The sequence below is a fragment of the Hemitrygon akajei genome, chromosome 2 (assembly GCF_048418815.1).
Source record: "Hemitrygon akajei chromosome 2, sHemAka1.3, whole genome shotgun sequence".
NCBI lineage: Eukaryota > Metazoa > Chordata > Chondrichthyes > Myliobatiformes > Dasyatidae > Hemitrygon > Hemitrygon akajei.
In genome coordinates, this window is record NC_133125.1 from 3,918,644 (window position 1) to 3,935,772 (window position 17,129).

The following is a 17,129-nucleotide window of genomic DNA, read 5'->3' on the forward strand; positions in this document are numbered from 1 at the left end:
TTAATTTGACTGAAGGGTTAGTAAAGGAAAACAAAAAGGAAAGGGTCTATTTTAATGAAACAGTCAAATGTGCACAAGTTGGAACTCACGGTTTCCCTTTCGCCAATCCTCCATCGATTTCCCCGGGCTTCGTCGACTCCTGGCCCCACTCCAAGTCCCCTCCTTTCTGTGTCTATGATCCCTGCTTTCTGGCGTCTTCTCTCTCCATCTCTTGCCAAACAAAGGACCCAGCTCACCCCAGTGTCAAGCACACAGCACGAAAACATACTCCCCTCATTGGACGGCTCACATTCCAAAGTACCTGTTATCTCTAACCATAACCCAAACAGTGCTTCAACAGAACGACCATCACTTTAGCAGTGAAACCTTTCCCAGGGTGTTACATGTATGATCATGGTCTTCTGCTGCTGTAGCACATTCACTTCAAAGGTTTTGTGCATTCAAAGGTGCTCTGCTGCACACTACTGTGGTAACACGTGTTAATTTGATTTACTCTCACATTCCTGTCAGCTTCAACCAGGCTACCATTCTTCTCTGACCTCTCCCTTTAGGAAGGCGTTTTCACCAACACTCACTGGATGTTTTTTGTTTTAACGTAATCTTTCAAGACTGTTGTGCGTGAAAATCCCAGGAGATCAGCAATTTCTGAGAGACTCAAACTAAATCCACTGCTACCAACAATGATTCCAAAGTTAAAGTTGCTTAGACATTCCTGACAGGAACAATGTACGTGGGCAGGTCCTTCCCACAATGTTCTCTAAATCAGTGACTTATAACCTCTCCAGTCGCTCTTCCCTGCACACTGACCATGTTCCTCCCTTTTTTTCATATTCATCTGCCTATTTGCGTCTCTTTAGCACTCCTATCCTATCAGCTTCTAACACCGCTCCTGGTAGTGCATTTCAGACACCAACTACTCTCTTTGTAAAAAAAATTTGTCCTGCACATCTCCTTAGCACTTCCCTACTTCCCTAGTTCACCTTCAATATATCCCTCTTTGCATTCCAGTCCCGGGAAAAAGATATTGGCTGTCTGTCGATGGCTTGCATAATTTTATAAACTTCTAATAAATCTTCCCTCATCCTCCACTGCTCTAGAGAAAACATACCCACTTATCTCTTCATAGAGTCTGTCCTCCAGATGAGGCAGCATCCTGATGAACCCTTTCTGCACCCACTCCACATCCTTCCTATAACGAGGTGACCAGAATTGAACACAATACTATAAATGTGGCCAAGCCAGAGTTTTATACAGCTGTAATATAACTTACCAGCTCTTGAACTCGGCCCCTGTGACCAGCTCTGGTCTCTATTAACAACTTGAATGTGAAGGTAGGAGGTGTGATCAATAAGTTTGCAGTTGACAGAATCTGGATGGCATTGTAAGGTATAGATCAGAAAGAATGTTGGTAGATGCAATATAATTCCAATACTAGTCAATTAAGTGTTAGACACAGGTATTAAATGGCGAAGCAATGAATAATGTTGATGGACAGAGGGATCTTGGAGTTCAAATCCACAGATTCAGTCTCCTCCCACAACCTCTCATGATCCCAGAACACGTCTGACACAATCAAGAAAACTCACCAACACATCTGTCTTCTGAGAAAGCTGAAGGGAACTGGACTATGCACATCAGTACTCATGACCTTCTACAGATGTGCAGTGGAGAGCATCCTAACAATCTGCATCACTGGCCAACAGGAAGGCTCTACAATTGGTAGTCAAAACTGCCCATGGCATCTCTGGCACCAGCTTACCCTCCATCAACGATATATATACAGAAAGGTACTGGAAAAAGGCCAGCAATATCATGCAAAATCCCACCCACCCTGCTCATGAACTGTTTGTCCCCCTCCTATCAAGGAGGAGGCTACATAGCATCCATACCAGGACCACCAAACTCAAAAACAATCACTTTTCCCAAGCAGTAAGACTGATCAACACCTCCACATGCTAACTCCACTGCAATTTTATTGTTTCTTGTCAGTCACCTAATGTGTAGCCTAGTGTATCTATATGGACAATCGATCTGTGTATTATGTATTTATAGAAACATAGAAAACCTACAGCACAATACAAACCCTTCAGCCCACAATGCTGTGCCAAACATGTACTTACTTTAGAAATTACCTAGGGTTACTCATAGCCCTCTATTTTCCTAAGCTTCATCTACCTATCTAAGAGACCCTATTGTATTAGGTTTATTAAATTTTTACTAGTGATTTTTTATCATATTTTGTGCTTCATCAGATCTGGGGTAACAATTATTTCGTTCTCCCTTACCCTTGTGTACAGGGAATGACATTAAACAATCTTGAATACTAAATCTCAAATCTCTGAAACAGCAACCTGGATAAATAGGATGGTGAAGGATGCATATGGTATGCTGGCCTTCATGAATCAGGGTATGGAATATAACAGTTCAAAAGTCTAAGTAAATTTATTATCAAAGTACATATGTCACCATATGTAACCTTGAAATTCAGTTTCTTGCAGGCAATCACAGATAATACAAGAAACACAATAGAATAAATGAAAGACAACACACAACAGGACGGACAATCAACTAATGTGCAAAAAAAAACCTGTCCAACTACAAAAATAAAGAAAAAAATATTATTAATAAATAAATAAGCAATGAATATTGAGAACATGAAATGAAGAGTCCTTGAAATTGAGTCTATAGGTTGTGGGAACAGTTCAGTCTTGGGGTGAGTGAAGTTACAATATCCCCTCTGGTTGAAGAGCCTGATGGCTGAAAAGTAATAACTGTTCCTGAACTTGGTGATGTGATATTAGTTGGGACATTATAATGAATCTTTACTATATGTGCAGTGCTGGACTTTACTTGTGGGGAGAGAATGGATAGGCTGTGCTTATTTTCCCTTGAATGAGACAGAGAGGTGACCATATAGGGGTGTATTAATTAGAAGTATAGATCAGAGAGATAGAAAGGATCTTTTTCCCCAAAGAAAGCTTATCAAAATTAAGAGGATATAGGTTTAAGATGGGAGATTGGATATGAGAGAAATATTTATAAGTAGAATGTAATTTATATGTGGACAAATCTGCCAGAGAAGGCCATGGAATCAGATGCAATCACTACATTAAAAAATTATTTAGAGAATTGAGTAGGCTAGGCAAAGAAGGACATGGACCTTACACAGACAGATAGGATTAGTATAGGTGGGCAGAAAGGTCCCCATGGACATTGTGGCCGTGAGTCAAATTCTATAGTGTACAACTGTATGATGCCATGATAGTGTACCAGTTAGCTATTACAGCTTGGAGCATCAGAGTTTGGTGTTCAATCCCATCATCTTCTGTAAGGAGTTTGTACGTCCTGTCATAGACCGTGTGGGTGTCCGCCAGGTACTCCAGTTTCCTTCCACTGTACCGGTTAGTGGGTTAGTTGGTCATTGTAAATTGTCCCGTGATTATGCTAGGGTTATATTAGGGGATTGTTGGGTTGCGTGGTTTGAAGGGCCGGAAAGGCCTATTCCATGCTGTATCTCTAAATAAGTAAACAGCTCTCTCAACCATCTTTTTCATTAAAGTGTATATTTGGTCAAAGAAATGTACTGCTAGCTTTTTAATAATTATTGACATAATATGGATAAACCCATCAACAAAATAAATTCATATATGTTCCTTAAATCATAAACAGAAAGTACACTTTTCCTGAGAACATTTTAAATTCTTTAAAGCAGTGCATAATGACGAGTCAAAAGTGATCATCTTCAATTCAGTGACTATTCTGTCTCTGTGACTGCTCTTCATCCACCCCAGACTTGTGGAAATTCAACCGGAGTGTTCATGACTGGTTCCATTAGAAACCGTCAGTATGATGCTTTAAAAAGTCAACTCACCTTAGAGCTGTGAAGGCTAGAGAAGTTTGAATGCTCTTCCCTGCAGAAAGGAAGCTAAGGAATTTCAAATTGGATATAAATTATAAGTGATTTGAATTAACTATATAAGTTAAAGAATGATCACACTTGTAAAACTAGCAGAGATTAAATATGTAACTCCTGGTTGATTAACTAAGATAATCAGATACTCAGATAAATCAGGTAGGGGCAGCCCGGTAGCATAGCAGTTAACACAATCACTTTACAGCACCAGTGATTACCAATCGGTTCAATTTCCATCACTGTCAGTAAGGAATTTGTACGTTTTCCCCATGACTGTGTGGACATGCTGTGTTGGCACTGATTTGATTTGATGCAAAGCAATGCGTCAATGTTTTGGTGTGTATGCGACAAACAAAGCTAACCTTTAAATCTTTAATCTCTATAGTACTGAGATTGACCAAAGACAGTGTCCAATAGTCTCCACAAAATCCTAAGTGGTTGGACTGATCCTCCTCTTTCCCTTTTTCAGTATGGCTCATTAATATGAGCTGGCAAGAGTCAATTTAATAAACAAAAAGTCAAGACATGCACCATCGATGTATGGATGTTTATAGAACAGTAAAGTAGTAAAATAATGTTACCCTGATTGGTTAATATATAGCATGCAAAAGTTTCTTTCTGAACCCAATTGCACACAAAGTGCTTAACTTAAAATCCATCTTTATGCAAATAGAACTGATACAGTTCCTGCAACATGATGCTTCACTGTTAGATTTTAGAGTGAAAGTCCACCTGCTATAAACAACTCACACAAAATGCTGGAGAAACGGGTCCTGATGAAGGGTCTCACCCAAAACGTCGACTGTTTACTCACTTCCATAGAGGCTGCCTGGCCTGCTGAGTTCCTCCAGCATTTCTTGTGTGTTGCTTGGATTACCAGTATCTGTAGATCTTCTCTCTGGCATTTAGGGCACCAATGAAGGTCCTCCCATACCATCGCCCACAGATATAGAAGGAATCTGCATCACTATTTCCGTAACTTTTTTTTAACCAGTCAGGGTTGTTCACCCTGAGCTGAACCCCTGAACCTGGAGGACCACTCTTAGTCTGGCCTCTACCCTTTGACCTGTTTGGCATGGGTGGCCCTACCAAGAGCCAAAGCATAAGGCCCTGACTCCAGCCAACATTGTTCTCTGGGTCATTGAGGCACGCAAGCCTCCAAACCCTATGATAAGATTGCGGTCCTATTGGAGGTTAATTTGTTTTTTACAGTCAGATAATTTCTGTACCACAGAAATATTCAAATGCAGAGAGTGTGTAATGGCTAAAAAGTACAAAACTCCTGTTGCAATAATAAAAACAAGAGATCCTGCAGATGCAAAGAGTGGAATTTCCCAATCAACCATTTTAATTCCATTCCCCATTCCCATTGCAACCATTTTAATTCTTATCCCAATTCCTGTTCCAGTATGTCAGTCTATGGCCTCTTCCACCATGATGAGGCCACGCTCAGGCTGGAAGAGCAACACCTCTTATTCCATCTAGGTAACCTCCAACCTGATGGTATGAACATTAATTTCTCCAGCTTCTGGTAATTTCTTCCCAACTCCTTCTCCCTTCTTCACTTCACCACCCTGGCCTCTTACCTCTTCTCCTCACCTGCCTATCACCTCCCCTCGGTGCCCCTTCTCTTCTCCTTCCCAGCATTTTGTGTGTGTTGCTCTGGGTTTCCAGCATCCACAGAATCTCTTGAGTTTATTGTTCATCTTGTGCCATGGTTTTGTTCCATTTTAGATTTTGACCAGTATTGTCAGCAACTTTGATCCAGCTCTTCTATATTCTGTATTTTCACTGTGACGTAACTATTCTGAATAGTTATTGTGGTATTGTTACTGTTAGCCAATTGTGTGAGCAAATGCATTTGTTAATAGAGATATCTTATTTGTACCCGATGTATTACAAATATCTGCTGGAGTAAATCAACACTTTGAAACTAATGAGTCTCTGGTATTGTATTTACCACTCTACACATAATAATGTTGTGTGTAATTTTAACACTGGTATGTTAAATGTTTCTTTCTTGCAGCTTAATTAGCAAATAACTATCACCACCCTTTAGTTTGACACTAAATATATTCAAATTTAATATCTGAATAATTCTTAGGCCAATATTTTGATCTGATCTCACGTGTTGAAGGTCAGCAACTGTTTCTACAAATCTTTTTGTCTGACTGTCAAATTAAATTGAGTTTTTTAATAGCTCTTTTACTAGTTTATGGAGTCAAAAATCAGCAGCAGGAAAGAGGATATCAACCTGTCTCGAGATCAGTTGTCCACATATTCAATTAGTGTGTGGGAATGGCTCTTCTGATTTTCTAAACACAAGAGATTCTACAGATGCTGGAATTCTAGAGTTACACACACAAAATCCTGGAGGAATTCAGCAGGTTGGGCAGCATCTATAGAGGGGAATAAGCAGTGGATGTTTCACGCTGAGACCCTGCATCAGAACTGGAAAGGAAGGGAGAAGAAATTAGAATAAGAAGGTGGGGAGGGGATATTTTCAAATAATCACTGGAACTTTAGTAACAAATATGATCAGGGAAATAACTAACACATGAACTGCTACCTGAGGGATGATACTGATGAAGAAGGTTCATTGAACATATAAAAAAATTCCACCAGAGTTGGTTCCAACATTGAATTGTCTAGTTTTTGATAATATATCCCCCCTTCTCCTTCTCTCTTTTTTGATTTCCCATTGTGACTGTCCTCTTATCCCTTCTGTTCTCCTCACCTGCCCATCACCTCCCTCTGGTTTCCCTCCTTCTTCCCTTTCTCCCATGGTCCACTCTCCTCTCTATCAGATTCCTTCTTCTTCAGCCCTTTACCTTTTCCGCCTATCACGTCCCAGCTTCTTACTTCTTCCCCTCCCTCAGCCAACCACCTTCCCCATCACCTAGCTTCACCTATACCTTCCAGCTTGTACTCTTACCCTCCCCCCTCCTCCTTATTCTGGCTTCGTCCCCCTTGCTTTCCAATCCTGTTGAAGGGTCTCTGCCTGAAATGTTGACTGCTTATTACTTTCCACAGGTGCTGCCTGACCTGCTGAGTTCCTCCAGCACTCTGTGTGTGTGTTACTCTAGCATTCTATAGTCCACCCTTTTCCAGTCCTGAGTGGGAATTATACAAACTTATAATTCTTTCTGTTAGTATTTTTGTTCTGTTAAAATGACTGCTTGACAACATTTGGTAGCATTTAAGAGCTGTGCAGATTCACAGCAATTTGTTTTGCTGGCTTATTGACTTGTTTTTTGCTTCAATCCATTACTTCTGCCCTAGTAACTTCACTCACTCATTGTGCAAACTCTTTTTGATTCATATTTCTGTAATTCAGTATCAATAGATTTATAAAGCATTATGTACCTGTCAGTTTTATACAACACCTTTACTGATGTGCCGAGCGGTTTTTTGTTTCATAATTACCAGTGACATGTGGTGTGTGTTTGGTTCAACAAGCTATTGAATAGACATTGGTCTGATTAGTGAATTGATCATGCAGATGAATCACTGGGAAAAGCTGCCTTGATTTTCTGTGCACTGAGTCCCTGACATGTACGTCCTGTATCACACCTGTAAGTGATAGACAGGACCACTTGACTAGCATTTTGCCAAGCCAGACCTCCTTTAGTCCAGCATCTGTTCACAGGAACTGACTGACCCACGTCACGTTGTCTTGCTTTCATTTTTATCACAACTTTAATTGATTGGGCAACTTGATTTGTCACTCACTAAAGCTAGCATGACAGACATTATTTCAGCCTACTTTCAGCTGTGTTTTAACCAGAATGGACAATCTGAACAGTATTAACAATGAGAAATGTTCCAATGAAACTATATGTTATCATAGAATATAGAAATCTACAGCACATTACAGGCCCTTCAGCCCACAATGCTGTGCTGACCATTTAACCTGCTCTAGAAGCTGCCTAGGATTACCCTACTGTATAACCCTTTATTTTTGTAAGCTCCATGTACCTATCTAAGAATCTCTTCAAAGACCCTATTATAACCACCTCCACCACCATCACCAGCAGTGCATTCCATGCACCCACCACTCTCTATGTGAAAAACTTACCCCTGGAAGTATCTACTTGCAAGCACTTTAAAAATTTGCCCCCTAGTGTTAGCCATATCAGCCCTGGGAAAAGGCCTCTAGCTATCCACACCATCAGAATCCAAAGCCATAAAACCATAAGACATGGGTGCAGAATTGGGCCATTCAGCCCATTCAGTCTGCTCCATCATTCTATCATGGCTGATTTACTATCCCTGTCCATCTCTTTCTCCTGCCTTATCCTCATAGCCTTTGACGCCACGGCTAATCAAGAACCTATCAACCTCCACTTTAAATATACCTAATGACTTGGCCTCCACAGTTGTCAGTGGTAATGAATTCTACAGATTCACCCTCTGGTTAAAGAAATTCCCCTCATCTCTGTTCTAAAGGGATGTCCTTCTATTCTGAGGGTTATTGATACATGGTCCTTTAGTGTGTGAATTGTTTTACACTTGACTTCACATACATTATCTAAGCAAAAGTGCAGACCAAGTACAGAACTAAAATAAAACAAACCATTTCCCTTTCATCCTCACATTCTTTGTCCATGAATAACCGTGAAATACAAAATCCTGATCCAAGCATAAAATGCCTTGTAATTATAAGCTTTTAATGTTTATACATGATATTTACACAGCCTGGTTTCATCTAGAGACAGAAGCATATTCTCAAAGTGTAATTACTTTTGTGTAAAACAAAGAATTTTCATAACAGTTTTCTATTTTGTTTATTATGAATTGCCAAATAAATGATTAAATGGGCTGTGACACAAAGATTAGCAAATTGACTATTTTTATCTGTAGTTTACAGAAATCCTGGTCCAAGTGTAATCCTGATGAAACATCAACATTTGTAGGAAAGATCCTGCTGCATTTATTAGCATTTCAGTATTTTTAAATAATAATGTTGCTCATTTATTTATTTATTTTATTGTTGAGACGCAGGGCAGACCAGGCCATTCCAGCCCTTTGAGCCACACGACCAACCAACCCATTGATTTAACCCTAATCTAATCACAGGACAATTTACAATGACCAGTTAACCTCCCAACCAGTAAGTGTATGGGATGTGCGACGAAATCAACACATTCATGGGGTGGGGGAATGTACAGGTTCCTTTCAGTTGGCACCAGAACTGAACTCCACACTTTGACGCCCCATGCTGCAATAGGGTTGTGCTAACTGTTATGCAAGCATGGCTCCTTTCAGTGCCTTATTTCTGTATGTCCCAGGCCACATGGTATTAATTCATTATGGCACCACAGTAGCGTAGCAGTTATTGTGACACTATTACAACTTGGGGTGTTGGGAGTTCGGAGTTCAACACTATGTAAGGTGTCTCTGTACAACCACCCTGTGGAATGCGTGGGTTTTCCCTCAGTGCTCCGCTTTCCTCTCACAGTCCAAAGATGTACCAATTAGTAGCTTCATTGTTCATTGTATATTGTCCAGCGATTAGGTTAATTGGGGCCGTGGGATTGCTGGGGCAGCGAGCTTGAAGAGCCAGAAGGGTCTGCTGTATCACTAAATAAATCATAAAGGTGAAAGTAAAAGTTGATATTTAAAGGAAAAAAAGTTTTGCTTTTAGAGATTATAAGAGACAGCCAAAGGTTAAGAGTCATAGGTGAGACCAGAAAGTACTTTCTCCTCTGTTAATAGATGAGCACTGATTCTTTTGTGAAATAAAGTTGGTATCTATGCTGCTATAGACAGGAACTGTCATCAGCTCTATGCACCCTTTAGTATTGTTTGAAAGATGGAGAGATTTGGTACTTTTTATGCATTTGGGAATACAATCAGTGGCCACTTTACCAGGTACAGGAGTGGAACCCAGTGTGGTCTTGTACTGCTGTAGACTGGGTGGGTAGAGTAGAGTCAATGGGCCAAATGGCCTAATTCTCCTCCTGTGTCTTATGGTCTAATTGAGCTATGTGGTCTTGTGAAAGAGGCAGGCTTACCTGATATCTCCCTTCAGCATTGACTCAGTGAGTCATTTCAAATCCAAGAATTCATCAAGGTCATATTCATTCATGAAGTATGTTGATTTGGAATCTCATGTTGACTACTGGTACAAAATTTGGCTCCCTTTAGAGTTTCAAAGTTGGCTTCATGTGCTAATATCTTTCACTGCCCTTTAAGTTTTCAGACTAGGGTAGCATACCGCTAAATTAGAAATAGAATATTCACATCAGATATGTTCTGCAGTGTAAGATACAACATCTAGTTGTCTGTGAGGGATGCTCTAAATCAGGGGTCCAGGGACCCATGGTATAAAAAAGGCTGGGAACCTCTGCTCTAAATAGAACTGCAAACTTTTAGATTGCATGTACATATTTTATGCAGAATAGTTATTTCTAGATGGATCCCAATTAATCGAACACTTTTGTAAAAAATGAAACTCTGCTAGTACATCATTTAATTCTGTTTCTTTAATATCAGATCCTTATATACTCAATGGCCAGATTATTACATACCTCCAGTACTACTGAGTATATATTTGCTGCTGTAGCCCATCCACTTCAAGGTTTGACGTGTTGTGTGTTCAGAGGAGCTCTTCTGCACACACTGTTGTAAACATGGTTATCTGGGTCACTGTCACTTTGATGTCAGCTTGAACCAGTCTGGCCATTCTCTGTCACTTTCACCCACTGAACTGCAGCTCACTGGTTTTTTTTGGTTTTTTTGCACCACTTTCTGTAAATTCTAGAGACTGTTGTGGGTGAATAGCCCAGGATATCAGTAGTTTACAATCAGTCAATGGTCAAAGTCACTTAGATCACATTTCTTCCCCATTCTGATGTTTGATCTGAACAGCAGATGAACCTCTTGACCATGTCTGCATGCTTTTATGCATCGAGTTGCTGCCACATGATTGATAGATTAGATATTTGCAGTATCAAGCAGGTGTACAGGTGTACCTAATAAAGTGGCCACTGAATGTTTGATTCTCCCCTATAATATAACAAAATTACCTGCATGTAACTATATTGCATAAACCATGGGTATGGACATTAACTGTATTCCTTTTTCACTCATTTCCAGGTACAGAACGGCATGAACTAACCTCCTGGAAGAGTTTTAATTCTATTTTCAAGTATTTTTCTCAAGCTTTAGAGGCACAGAACACTGAAACAAAACCTAAGCCAACAGTGATAACAAGGAGCTACAACCGAAAGAAAAGTGAAGAATTATGAAGCAAAGTACTGTTTCTCGCATTTATTTTTGCTCTAGCAGCCCCTCAATCTCTCATTAGATTGTTTTCTTTTTGGAGCAAAGGGTCATGGTGTATACATCTAAATAGCATTTTGCATTATTTCTAGATGAGTGCAACTGTCAAAGCAATATGGGTCTGCCGGTCGTGTTTCCTGTGGTCCCCATCTCAGATTTGGTGCCACCGATCGGTGCACAGATTAAGAGTGACAGCAGTTGTGCTCGGCACAGCACAGAGCAGCTCTAATTGCCCTGACACAGGCCTGCACTGAGCTAATGCCATGGGGCTATTGGCTTCCCCCACGTCCTAATGCCTGCCAACTATTCTTCATTAAGGAGACAGCTTCTCTTTTGTCGGCCTATGTACAGCAGCCTTTAAAATAGCCAGAAATCACAGCTCCTCAACATTTTCCTTTCACGTACTCAAGCCTTGTCATAATTTTCAAGGGATTTCAAATGCATTTAAGTTGCTAAAGATGACAGTTGTTTTTGGTGATGCCAGCTGTCACTTCCTGTGTCCGCTTAAAAGTAACTTGATATTACTGAAGCTGCATGTTTGCTTTCCAAAATAAATCCAATGTGCTTCTTAAAGTGCAAGGATGTTTAAGGATATGTTGGGTAAAGTGAAATCACTGTGAATTTTTGTCGCTCGGCCAACAGAAGCCAAAGCTATTTTTCTCATGCAAAACACAGTAATTAGATCAAATCTAAATCCAGAGGTCTGTACCCACCGTGTGATCTGATTAATATCTACTTATACATTATGTTACACCTTTTAAGTGACTAGTTGAATTTTTAAAGCTACATTGAAGACTGGACAGTAGAAACAAAGCAGCGATAATAGCCCATTTTCTCAAAGCATACAAAAAATGATGATTGAAAGATGAAATGATATATGATTCAAATGCTTTTGCTCTCTGCTTGTTATAACATTTATAGTTACTTGCTTTTAACTAGCTCTGTACTTTGTTTTAAAATTAAACTTTGAAACCCTTTACTGCAAAAAAATATATTCATACTTTAAGTCAAATGAAATGTGCACTCTCATTCTTGCTTTACATAATATTTAATTGTCCTTTTCAATTAACTGCAGCTTATAACCAAATTAAAAACGATACGGTAGCAACTCAAATGGTTCAGCAAAGATGGAATTGCTTCTTAAGGAAGTAATGTTACAAATTGCAAGAAGACAATAAATAGCACGTTGATGCAAGTTTAGTTCCTGCTCCATCATATGGCACTGAAGTTCATTTTTCAGTTTTACACTTTGCTAGTTTTGCTTGCAGAGCTGGGATTCATTGGCTGCAGAGTAGCTTAGGGATTCTGTGAAAATCTAGGACACACCAAATAGTAAAATTTGAGTAATGTAAAGTGTGTTTTAGGACCAGCTTATGAAAATCCTTGGAGTAATTACTCATTACCTTATTTGATCGTTTGAAAATTGGAGCTTTTTACAGCACTTTAGAACATGATCTAATACAAAAGAGGGAATAGATTATTTAGAATATTCAAATTCCTGTTATGGATGCAAGACAGAAGTCAGCACAAAATGCTGGAAGAGAATTAATATGCATTCTTTTCATTAAATATTTAGCAATACAAAGATTGGGAAATATGGAATAGGTGCAAAGTCATTAATTCAAGTGATTTGTTCAGGTTTATAATGTTACTAGTGTTCTGAATGGCTGAAGAGCTTCATCAGGCTATGTGAATAGGAAAGAGGGCCCAGGGGAAGCCTTTGGGAGCTGCCTTGGTGCATGCGTAACTCACTCCCATAGAGACAGGTTAGGAGGCTTGCTGCTGGAGCTTTGATTGAAGTTTACAGTCATTTGACATTTCCAGCACTCTCTGCCAATTGACACTAGTCCCTACAGAATGCATGGGCCTATTACCTGACCACCCACCCCCACAACTGACTAGGTATACTTGGATTTTAAATGTGGAAATTGGAAAATGAACTACATTAACCTCAAACTCAAGCATTTTAATTGATGATGTTTACTCTATCATCATCAAAATCAAAATTGTTTCTATAATCAATAAAATGGGGAAATGGATAATGAAGTATTAGTGACTTTAATTTCATTGTTGTCAAGACAAACGTAAAGGAAAAATTCGAATCTATAAGAATCCTTCAGTTACCGATTTACACAATTTTCTACATTGCAATTGTCCTTTTCAATTTGAGCTTAGATTCTCATATTGGTAATTACTTGGATTTTAAAATATTGCAGGTTTACTTTTGAAAACTATCATAAAGGAAAGAGATCACCTCGACAAGATGAGAGCTTGGGTATGAGTGACAGCTTGAAGTGAATAGGAGCCTTCCATGCAATTGTGAATGGGGGCGGTAGGGGGAAAATCTAAAGGAAAATGAATTTTCAAACCAGAAACCTTTAATGCAGAACTGTGATTTTTATTTTCGATAGTTTTCAAATCCACTTATGAAACTGGAGCACTGAAATAAGAAGTTCGATTCTGCAGTACATAAATCAACTCGTGCATTTTATCTATGTGATCACTCTGATTTTAAGTGTTTTAAATGGCAATATTACAATAAACATCTGAATCAAATAAACACTTTTATTACTGTTAGTTTCAGTATCCTGTTGTCAGTGGTGTTCATTAATTAAACATTTTCAAATTGAAAGCAATTTGCTGACAAGAGACATAACAATCTCTGAATAGATCAGATCATCATAACTGGAATGTGGAGGATACGTGTGAATAGTATCATTTCAGAATGACCATTTACCATTTTTTAACTCGAAATGTCTTGGAGTTGATCTTGCTCTTGAAATTGCAATTTGTTCGATAAAATTCCATATATTTTTACTTAAATTTCCCAGTTGAATTAACTGCAAAGTTGATTTTTGAGGTGGAATACATGAAAGAAAGTTACAAGCTGCCAAATTTGCCAGGTTTTGCTGTTACAAGTCAGTTGATAGAATTCATATCATCAGATTTATCCCTGCATTTGGAACCAAGTTGCTCATGTTCATTGGAAAGTATGCAGGTGCGACACTATATATTAAGCACCAGATTTCAAAATAGCTATTTCTTAATTATACTTTCAACATCAGTTCAAGTATTTAAAGTATCCAAAAGAAAAATGCCTTTCTACTTCTTGTTTAATCCAAGTTCACTATCTCTGGGTGCAGTGAAATATAGTGTGGGAGATGCAGGCATTGAGAGTGAGGTCACCTGATGATTCAAATATCTGGATTGAAAATGAAAATGCGTTGGTACTTGCAGACAGTGTTATCAGTTGGGATTATTGAAATGAAAGTTCATTTAACTCAATTATTTCTTAACCTCAGTGCTAGGATTGCTTTCAAACCCAGTAATCCCTCTCGGTTGTGTGGTGCAGTGGGAAACAAAGCCTTTGAGTTCTTTCTTCCTTTTATCCTAGTAAGGTATCTGGAAAAGAGGGAAAATACCGTTTAAATTCAGAGTATGATTTACTGGGAAAGATATTCTTCCATCACATAACTGCTAAAATCCCTAATATGTGAAAATGAATAAACGTACATACTTTCAAAAGGATTTGTCATTGCATTTGATGCAATTGAAAATTGCAATCTTTCACTTTGGATATCTATATATTTCTTTGAAGAAATATAATGTAGTAATTAAAGAAATTTGATGTGGTCTAAAGTGCTATATTTATACCACATGAAAAATGATGGAAGTGCTATTCCACATTCAATTGAAGGTGAGTCGCCTTTGTAAAATATTCATTTCAATCATAATTCCTGACTTTGAATTAAAACACAGAGGGCATTCTAATTCTGTTTGGTTTTTTTACGTGCAAGAATAAGCCCAGGTAGTTTTGATTTGGAAATATAACATTATATGCATGCAGGTATATTATTCATCTCTCACCTGTCTGCAAGGATCAGACCAGCCTTCTGCTCTCCCTTCCTTTACCAGCGGAAAACTAATGAATTCCGTTATGAAATCTGTATTGGCAATAATAGGTAGTCTTCCAGATTTAATAAAGTAGGCTTGTTTCTTCACTGAATTTTTTTGTGTAAATGAAATTTTGGTAAAAGTAGAAGGGCAAAAAGAGCATCGGAAGGTTAAATAGTTTGAGGTTTAAGTTGGAAAAAAAATTGCGCCTGGAAAAGGCGATTACGCCCACGTAAACATAGGTTTCAACATTATAACGCCCGTTGTTTACTGCAATTGTTATTGCTGGGAGAATAAAAATAAGAATGTATTCTATTGTCCAAAAATTCCTAACAGTTCGATATACCAAAAGAAGGTGAAACTTTAACTCAGAACAATAGGGCCTAGCGCAAAAAGCCACAACGCAATCATTTTACCAGTATGAATGTGTACATCTATCTGTCCATGTCTAGCTAAATGGTACATGTAACGCAACGTATATAATTCCAATGCATGTAGAAATGTTCAGTCCTGTAAAACTATATTTTTCTCCGAGCAATATACTATATCTCCGATAAGTATCACTATTACATTCTGCCGAAGTGCAATAATTTTAACTCGTCCTATAATACTCAAGACGGTTAACCCAAGTCGGGTCACCGCGTTAATAGTAAATTTGGTGTCAATAACTGAAGATATGGATGTATTAAAGAAGAATAGAATTGCACATTACAATGAAAGAAAACAATTTCCGAGCCTACAAAGATGCGTCACGGACATTTTGAATATTTTCTTAGAGTTTTCTAAAAACTCATTCAGGTGTTTGATAATTAGAGAGAAGAGGACGGGATGTTCACAAGATAATCGAAAACTCTAACACAATGTAAGCAAAGGTGCTCGCTTCCTATGAAAATTTACCCAGAAATTAATAAAATGGGGAGAATTATTTTGCGCCTACGTAATTTATACTTTGTATTATGATGTACCGCTGCCGCAAAACAGCAAATTTCACGACATATGCCTGTGATATTAAACCTGGTTCTCATTCAACACAATAAAGTGCACAACTAACTCCTATTTAACTGGTCTGCTTGTATAATTGCAGATTAGATTGCAAGGTAACACTGAAGTCTAGTGATATTCATACTTAACGATGTGACTTTATGACTGTTTCGATGGAACGGTTATTACAACGTGATCACGATTCACACAGAGAGGTGTAACGTTTATCACTTGTTGGAAATGGTCAGATACATTCACAAGAATCGGTATTTTATAGGTGATACTTAAAGAGCATTTAAAACGTATAAAAACATGACACCGCTATTAAGAATGTAAAAGATAATAATGGACACTGCCATTCATCCGTTATGCAAAAAAAACACTCCTCGGCGTGCGAATGACTGAGATGCCGAATTCCATAGCTGAAAATAAGTGTCCGATTGCAACGAACTGTTCTTTGTAGCGATCGATAATGAAATCTCTTGGATTAAAGAAAAATCTAAACAATTTAAAATGCGAAATTTAAAAAAAAAGTTGAATGTACCTCTGATTGATTGACAGATATTACTGAGGAACACGGTAAATGTCCCAGAAGATATTCCGGTAGCAATTATACAAAATCCATATAAGCTGCCAACATTGAAGTTGGTATTTTAACATATATTTTTATAGGAGATAGATTCACCTTTTAGAATCAACCTTTTTAGCGCGAGCACTCTTCGTGTTTGTGAGTTTATTCAGCAGATCAGTGACAGCTCTTTATTTGCATAATTATATGCTATAGTCTGTACTGAAAACTAACCTCCAAATTTCACGGGTCACCAACCTGCAACAATGAATGTTTTATCACGTATGCTAAGGAAAATCTAAGAACCTATATAAAGTTTCTTAGGGATTTGTTTTTCTGTCTCTCGGAGAGAGAAAAAAAAGAATATTTGTGTCTCTTCAAGAGATGTAGAAATCTTTACATCGCTTCTTAGTAACTAAAATCTATTAGTCAGTAATAATAGAGATTAAAATGTACGTGGGGATTTCAGTCTTTCTAGTTTCACTT

General features: G+C 38.4%; 1 protein-coding gene and 1 long non-coding RNA gene across 14 annotated transcripts in view; one reads left to right on the forward strand and one right to left on the reverse strand.

The window, feature by feature from the left end:
• The window catches only part of arb2a (ARB2 cotranscriptional regulator A), a 549,148-nt gene extending 535,371 nt beyond the window's left edge, over nt 1–13,777 (forward strand). For 7 of the 8 annotated variants that reach the window (XM_073066451.1, XM_073066442.1, XM_073066462.1 and 4 more), the window contains one exon: nt 11,015–13,777. In XM_073066451.1, coding sequence (XP_072922552.1) covers nt 11,015–11,166 — 152 coding nt within the window. In that variant the 3' untranslated portion in view covers nt 11,167–13,777. The remainder of the gene's footprint in view (nt 1–11,014) is intronic. The other variant, XM_073066489.1, reaches the window with a different exon arrangement.
• LOC140738748 (uncharacterized) overlaps nt 8,563–17,129 on the reverse strand; it is a 37,389-nt gene continuing 28,822 nt past the window's right edge. For 5 of the 6 annotated variants that reach the window (XR_012101435.1, XR_012101437.1, XR_012101436.1 and 2 more), the window contains exon 3: nt 13,578–14,602. This is a non-coding gene — a long non-coding RNA (uncharacterized lncRNA). Of the gene's footprint in view, nt 12,516–12,603; nt 12,656–13,577; nt 14,603–17,129 lie in introns of those variants that run through there. The other variant, XR_012101439.1, reaches the window with a different exon arrangement.